Source organism: Benincasa hispida, chromosome 9 (genome assembly GCF_009727055.1).
Source record: "Benincasa hispida cultivar B227 chromosome 9, ASM972705v1, whole genome shotgun sequence".
Lineage (NCBI taxonomy): Eukaryota > Viridiplantae > Streptophyta > Magnoliopsida > Cucurbitales > Cucurbitaceae > Benincasa > Benincasa hispida.
Genome location: NC_052357.1, coordinates 58,601,563 through 58,610,040, shown reverse-complemented (window position 1 = coordinate 58,610,040; position 8,478 = coordinate 58,601,563). Strand labels below are relative to the sequence as shown.

The 8,478-nt window shown below is 35.4% G+C and overlaps 1 protein-coding gene across 1 annotated transcript; it reads left to right on the top strand.

Annotated features, from left to right (window-relative positions):
- The first annotated feature begins 345 nt into the window (after positions 1 to 345).
- Positions 346 to 2,409, top strand: LOC120085337 (cytochrome P450 CYP82D47-like). Its single transcript, XM_039041270.1, has 2 exons — positions 346 to 1,446; positions 1,554 to 2,409. Exons 1-2 carry the CDS (start codon positions 481 to 483, stop codon positions 2,178 to 2,180), a joined length of 1,593 nt encoding a protein of 530 aa, XP_038897198.1. The 5' UTR covers positions 346 to 480; the 3' UTR covers positions 2,181 to 2,409.
- Positions 2,410 to 8,478: the final 6,069 nt, after the last annotated feature.

Below are 8,478 nucleotides of genomic sequence, written 5' to 3'. Positions count from 1 at the left end.
CTATAAACATATTTTTACTTTTAAATTTCATACATTTTACCAATGGTTTTTTTTTTAAAAAATACTCTCATCCAAAAGTTCCACCTATCTTCATCTTGAAATCGAGATTAAATTAATTAATTTATTTTATAAAAAGTTTAAGATCTTTTAAATTTTCAAGATAGAATCCTCACCAAATAATTAACACATCATGAATTACGTGTGTTTTTTTCCTTGTTCGATCTCTGTGGATAGTAACAAATTTTGTATGTTGGAGCAGATGACAAATATTCGAAGGTAAGAGAGTTCACACGTTGAATTCAAACGCATTATTGCACCAAATTTCAAAATGAGATCGTTAACATAAGAGTTCCAAACAAAATTGTTGTTCTGTAAGCGAAATTTCGCGTCTCCTTACGGTTTCTATTCATACCTATCCTATACAAAATCAATCCCTAAGAGCTCAAATATTCCAAATTTGCTAACGTTGTCGTAGGCAATATGGAACTCTCTAGCTTCTCCTTCCCCGACACCGTTGCCGGAATCTTCGCCGTCATCATCTTTCTCTATGCTCTCTTAAAGATATATGGAGGAAGAGTCCGTCCTCATCGGAAGCGACTGCCACCTGAAGCCAGTGGCGCCTTGCCGCTGATTGGCCACCTCCATCTTTTAGATGCAAATGAACCAGCCCACACAACGTTTGCCAAAATGGCCGATGCATATGGGCCAATTTTTACGTTGAGATTGGGTGCGTACACAAACTTGATTGTAAGCAATTGGAAAATAGCGAGAGAGTGTTTTACTACAAACGACAGAATCTTTGCCTCTCGTCCAAAGCTCGTGGCCTCAAAGCTGTTAGGGTATGACTATGCCATGTTGGGGTTGAGCCCATACGGTCCACACTGGCGCCATGTCCGAAAAATAGCCATGCTCGAACTCTTGACGAACCACCGCCTCGAGAAGCTCCAACACATAAGGGTATCCGAGGTCCAAACATCGATGAAGAAGTTGTATGAGTTATGTGTCAGAAACAAGGATAATAGCGAGAAGAAAACGTTGGTGGAGATGAAGACGTGGTTTGGAGATATAACTCTCAACACCATATTTAGAATAGTTGTTGGAAAGCGATTCTCAACGGCGGTGGATGCCAGTGGCAATGATAATGAAGAGTATCGAAAGGCATTGAGGGATTTCTTTGAATGGTTTGGAGTGTTTGTTCCTTCAGATTCGTTTCCGTTTCTAAAGTGGTTGGATTTGGGTGGACATGAGAAAGCCATGAAGAAGACTGCCAAAATGCTTGACGAAGTGTTTGATAAATGGCTTCAAGAGCATCAACAAAACAGGAATAATATTGGTGAAGAAAATGTGGAAGAGCATGACTTCATGGATGTGATGCTTTCTAGAGTTAAAGATGACGGACAACTTTCTAAATATGACGCTGATACTGTCACCAAGGCTACATGTTTGGTATATATGCATGCATATATAATTGGGTTTATCATGAAGTGGTATATTTTCATACATATTTATCTAATTTTTTTAATTATCTAACATAGCTAGTTGGTATTCTGTAGGCTCTTATATTGGCTGGATCTGACACTACAACAGTTACAATGATATGGGCTCTTTCTTTACTTCTTAATAATCCAGAAGTACTTAAGAGAGCTCAACTTGAATTGGACGAACATGTTGGGAGGCAAAGACAAGTGAGGGAATCTGATGTAAACAATTTGTTGTATCTCCAAGCTATTGTGAAGGAAACATTACGTCTCTATCCTGCAGCACCAATTCTAATCCCTCATGAATCCATTGAGGATTGTATGGTTGCTGGTTACCACATCCCGAAGGGAACACGACTCATAGTAAATATTCAAAAGCTTCAAAAAGACCCAGAAATATGGAAGGATCCTTGTGAATTTCGACCAGAAAGGTTTTTAACAAGTCAAAAAGATTTTGATGTTAGAGGACAGAGTCCCCAGTTAATACCATTCGGAAGCGGTCGAAGAATGTGTCCAGGAATTTTGTTTGCTATGCAAGTTATGCATTTAACACTTGCAAATTTGCTTCATGGGTTCAAAATTATTAGGCCATCTGATGAGCTACTTCTCGACATGGAAGAGAGTGCTGGAATGACAAGTATTAGAAAGAACCCACTTGAAGTTGTTTTAACTCCTCGTCTTCCTGCTCAAGTTTATGAGTGATAATCTTATTACAAAATGTATGTAAAATTGAAGAGTGATAAAAACCAAATGAAACTGAATCAAATAGAGAATGGACAAAAATAAAGAAACTATAGCGTTGATATTCTCACAATAAAATAAACAAGTTTATGATATAGTAATCGGCTTAAATTTACTTTATGAGGAAAAACTTACTGTAAACCAAACGCATTTTAGTTTGTTTTAATGTTAGTGTAATTTATTTGTTCAAGATTCAAAAGTATGCAAGCTTCTACGGATGAGGAATTACTTGTAAAATGAAAACAAATATATGGTAGCTTTTTGGAAATTTGTTACATCAGGAGGTTCTGCAAGCAAAATCTAATTTTTTTCTAGAAAGAAAGTACGTCATCTAGCCAAAAATAAAAAAGAATAATAATAAAAGAAAAGGTCTTATCAAGAGAAGTGCAAAGTTCTTCAAATTACAAGTATTCACGAAGGTGCCAAATGTAAAATCAGAAGTTATCTAAAAGAAAGTGTTAACGTTTTGGCGAATTCACTGCAAAATGTATGAGTAGAACCATAACAATGTAAATTTACCATTGAAATATGTATGAGTAAAACAACTAGACGAATAAAATTAACTATAGAAGTATGATAAATTGAAATGCTACAATTTGATAGATATTTGACAAATCACCACGAGCTTCCCCAGTCTCCAACATAACTCGTGTCTTTCGTCCATGTAAACTTCATTTTTAAGCGGTAGGATAATCATAATACTTCAACACTTTATCCAATAAAACACTTTAGAATACATAAGTGTTTTGAGAAGAATAATACTGACTTAACGTTCTAAAAGTGCTTCTTAGTTGTTTGAAACACTCCTCAATCAGTAAACACACGTTCTTTAAAGTCAAAACACCATTTGAAACTATAATTAGAGAGTGACAACACTATTAACCTCATTATGACAATTCTGAAATTACAAGAATTACCAATTCGCTTGAACTATGTCAAAATTACAAGATATATCTATCCCATAATGGAAATATTACATAACATAAAGCCATTGTTTTATTTCCCAAATCCTATTCAAGAGAATTAAACTTCAAAAGTAGAAGTATACCTACATCTATAATACAGAAGCATAATGGAAATATTACATAACACAAGCCATTTTTTTGTTTAGTAGTCAAGAATCTCCCACAGGTCAATCCCTTTCCTAAAGATCGTAATGGGGCTATCATCCTTTTCTTCAAGTCTTCCCAATCTTCAAATGACCCTCTATCTATCTCTGACCGGTACCAGTCTAATCCGGTGCCGACGAAACTCACAATCGCCATCGTCATCTTCTCCGTTTCAGTCAGCTTATGAACTTGAAAATAGTGGTCAACTCTGTATAACCACGCATTTGGATCGCTTCCACTAAACACCAACATTTCAACTTTCTTGAATTCTCCCTTATCGCAAATTGCTTCTTCACCGGCGGCTTTGCACATATTATGGATATTTGATCTTTCTGCCTCTTCCGTCAACTTTGTCTTTCCCTTGGCCATTTTCGTAACATAAGAAATGAGCTTTTATTGATGTTTCTCTTCCTGCAATCCTAATCTCTCGGTGCTCTTCACTATCGATGCCATTTTCTTCACTATGGTTGACAACTTCTGTATTTTGACTCTGAATTGAAAGATTTCTTGTTCTAGTAACTCCAGTTTCTCTTCAAAGCGTTTTTGAACCATGCTTTCCCGGGTGATTACTCTGATACCAATTTGTTAGGAAACTAATTCTTGAAATTCTTTATTAGCATAACAAGTGGTTCAATCTTCTAAAATAGGAACTAAACGATGAACAAAATCTGTATTAAATGATACGAGACAAACAGAGACTAGACGATCACTTAACAACACCAAACAATCGTTTTAAGTCTCTACACGATCGCTGAGTAACACTAGACGATCGCCCACCAACACCCCATGATCGCTTACAAGGAACTACACGATCACCTACAAAACATTACATGATCGCTTACCCAACGTCATACGATCACCTACCAAATGCTACACGATCACTGAGCTTTGCTACACGATCGCTTAGTAGACGTAGATGATGAACGACACACTACACTGGCTTCTCCACAATAGAGACTTCCGAACTCTTACTCTCAAGAGCTATCCTTCCTCACTTTTGATATTAATACTTCGATATCCTCTCTTTCCGTTTCTTTCTTCTTTTAAACCTCCACCTCTCCCAACAGAATTGGAAGTCGTTCTTAACCGATTCAATCGCCTCTCCTCTATTCCTTATTTTTTGATATTGCCACATAATTTGAGGCCGATCAGCATTGAGTATATGTTATAAATTGTTATAATGTATAGAATGCATGTTTAGGGTTTATGTTATTTAATATAATTGTTATATTAAATTGAATGCCTTTGATACATGTTGTGGATGTAAGAGAATGTCTAATTTTTATAAGTTGTTATAAAATTGATTTAGACATTAAAATCCATTACAAAGATAAGTTGCATACTCATGTAAGTTAATCACCCATTTTAAATAAGTTAAAATAGGTCGACATCTTGTAAAATGTCTCTACAAACTCAATCGGTATATAATCCTATCTAAGGTTGGGGTTACTTAAGTTGACGATCCACAGAACACCTCCTACCTTGGGATTATGGCCAAATAATTGAGTGTTATTAACCAATTCTATAAGTGTACGTGAGAGGTGTGAGGTAATAAAATGGATTATCACCTAGACATTGTAGGTTAAAATCCAATTATAAGCATTATACTTGGATAAAGCCACTTAGACATAGGGTTGTTTTAATTAGCCGAAAAGAGCCTAAGTATAATTTTATCCAAATAGTAGAACACTTTAGTAGGAGTTTAATAACTTATATGATAAAATTATTAGAACACTTCAGTGGGAGATTAATAACATATGATATGTTATTTTTAGCTCTCACGTCCCTAAGAGTTCACAATCAAGATTTAAGCGATACTTCATGTCGATTATACCTCAATTGCTCCATTCATAAAGTATTTGCATAAATCTAAATTCCGGTGAAAAAGGGGAAGTTGTTCAAATATAAAAATCAAGTATATGATACATTTGATTTCAACTTTCACGTCCCCATAAAATTCACACCATGAGATCCATACAACGCTTCATGTCGATTTCGACTGCTCCATTCGGAAAGTGGTTGTATAGGTAATTAGCAAGGTGAATAGAGGAATAGTTCATAGTAAGTAGGTGAAGGATATGTGTCAACATATCCTGCGGTCTCTTCCGTTAGTTTAGACTGTGAGATTTCTATGTTGTGCCTACTAGTATGCTTTACGCGGCCCTTACTCGTCGTTTAACGATGGCTATCCCCTCGAAGGGTTGTAACATAGGATTCAGAACAACTCAAACTCTAGAAATGGATAGGATTTCTTAGGTCTATTCCCAACTTTGACTTTCCATTTTAGTAGCATAGTTCGGGCCGACCTCTGACGTCTAAAAACGAAGGGTTACATTTACAGAATTACTAAAGTGTCAGTAATTTCAGACCAACTAAAGGAATAAGAGTTATTATGGAGATAGTGTTTGGTCAAAATTGTTTGCTTTAGTGAAAGAGTATCTGACTTCCACTCGATAGCACGTTGATAACTTGTAGAAATACAAGTTATTTGTGTTGTTATATTTAGATATTGCGGCAAAAAGAGAGGAAAGTTGCGTTGATAGTATAAGAATTGGCTGAGAAATACGAAAATTATGAAATATCGTAAACGCATCCACTAACCTTATTGTGATGGCGAAATAAAATGTTTCAGTCTCTATTTTGCAGGAAATAGGTCACCGCATGCGTTAATGGCTTGAAGACAAAATGTACAATGCATCTACATCGCATGTGCCAATCAATCAAGAACGAAGAAATGATCAACGCAATGATGGTGCATGCGATGATCGATCGAAGATGTGAAGAGAAACGCATTCGTGGACGATTCTGATAATTACGCCATTGCAGGAATTATCAGAATTATACAATGGGACCACGAATTCAAAGAGCCAAGGTCTTGTATATAAATAGCTTCCTTGAATTCACTGAAAGATATACGGGTTGGGAGAGAAGCTGGTCTGAAGAGACATTACAGAGAAAATCCATGAGAACTATGAGACAAGGTTGAAAAGCGAGTCTCCAAGCAATGAATTCTTCCGATTCTCGAAGCTGAAGCTCTATGGAAAAGGTAAATTCTACCAGGAAAGCAAGCATGAAAGGGAAGCTTTCCTCTCCACTACATCCATACACCGACAAGCACAAGTCTTCGATCAGTATCTGTGTCAAGACGTTGACATTCTTTCTGTATTTGTTTCTATTCATTAATTCATCTTTTGTGTTCATCTTCTTTAATCCCTCATTCAAAATCATGTATCAAACGCTTATATTTAGAATTAAATGTTATCATAGTCATCATTATCATCTTTTTGTCTCTTTCCATACATTTATCACCCATTTTCTCCGTGATGTATTCTTAATCCCCTGGGTAAAATGGGAGAATTAAGCGAGTGAGTTAATCTGTGTTAAGGTAATCAATTAAGTTTAGCTAAAGCATGCTCGACAGCATCTTCACCTGTTAGAGCAGAAGTGAAGATGTTATTCCACCTATCGAGAGAAGGTTGGAAGAATGCGTTAACTAAAGCGAGAAGTATTTCCAGAGATGGAAACAACCTTGCTTTCATCATGTTCATCTCTGTTTCACCATAGACGTATGGGAATGCAGCCGATCATTGAAAGTTGTACGCCAAGGGAAAACTGAACTTTAGTTGCGTCCTTAACGCGATTGATGAACTTGTAATGTTTTTACTCTTTACTCATTCTCTTTCTGCCTCATTCATTAGACTTGTCATCGCATTCATAGATTCTTTTGTACAACTTCACAGCCAGTCCTCGACCCCTATATCATAGTAGTTTAGAAATTTACTTTATCAACAGATTTTACTTTCAGTGCAATTTATATTTTTGCATAAACCAAAATTTTTTTATTCTTTATTATAACCGGTCACATATATCACATTAGTATCGCATTTAATGACAACAATCCCCGTGTTCGACCTCAGATCATTTTGAGAAACTTGCGTTGGAATTATACTTGGTTTCAGCGCAAGGAAACTTGTGACACGCACTATTTCATCGCATATTATTTGCATATCACTATCAGCGCATACACTCAGAACGTAGTATCGCATAATATCTTTATCGCAAAGAACTTGAGCACATATAGAGCACTTTCATTCATTCATTAGTGCAATATATGGGGACATGAACTTGCATTACATTCATATTCATCATTGTCCATATAGATAAAGATATAAAGTTTCCTACCCTCACAAGTTTATGGCGTCGTTGCATCTTTTGACTTATTATAGTATCATTGCAAATAATGGTTATGGGTACATTATTACTTGTTTTGATAAAACGTTTTTTTTTGGACTTAGTTGCAATTTGCTAATTCAAATTTGTTTAAAATTTTCAGCATGTCGAATTCTTCTAAAATACTCGCTTTTGAATTATTTAGCAGTAAAATCGAATCAACATACAAATTACTAGCGGTTACTAGTTCTAAAAGGGTTTTAACAAAGGATTGTTCTCTATCTCCCAATTCATCTAAAGTTTCAAACTATATAGATGAGAGTGCAAAATCCAAACAACAAGATAAATATGATTTACTTGTTATCGAAACATGTTTAGTGAAAAACGATAAAACCTGGATAATTGATTCAAGTGTTGCTAATCATATTTTTACTTTCTCTCAGAAAACAAGTTCCTGGAGACAACTGAAAAAAGGCAAAACAATGTTTAAGGTAGGGACCAAGGAGGTTGTTGCAACTAAAGCAGTGGGAGATATGATGTTATTTTTAGGAGATAGATATATTTTGCTTTAAAATGTTTATTACATTCCTTCTATGAAAAGGAATTTGATTTTTGTCTCTTGTTTGCTGGAACAAAATAAAGCTTCTTTAAAAAATGATGAAGTGTTTATTACTTCGAAGAATATTAAAACTTGTTATGCAAAATTAGAAAATTACTTGTATTTGTTAAAATCGACTGAGTCACTGAGGTAAAGGTCGTTTTAAACATAGATATGTTTAAAACAACTGAAACTCATAATAAAAGAAGGAAAGTTTCTCCAAATGCCTATCTTTGGCACCTGAGACTGGGTCACATAAATCTCAACAGGATTGAGAGACTTATTAAGAACACTCATCTAAATAAGTTAGAAGACGGTTCATTACCGCCTTCTGAATCCCGTCTTGAGGGTAAAATGACTAAAAGTTCTTTTTCTGGAAAAA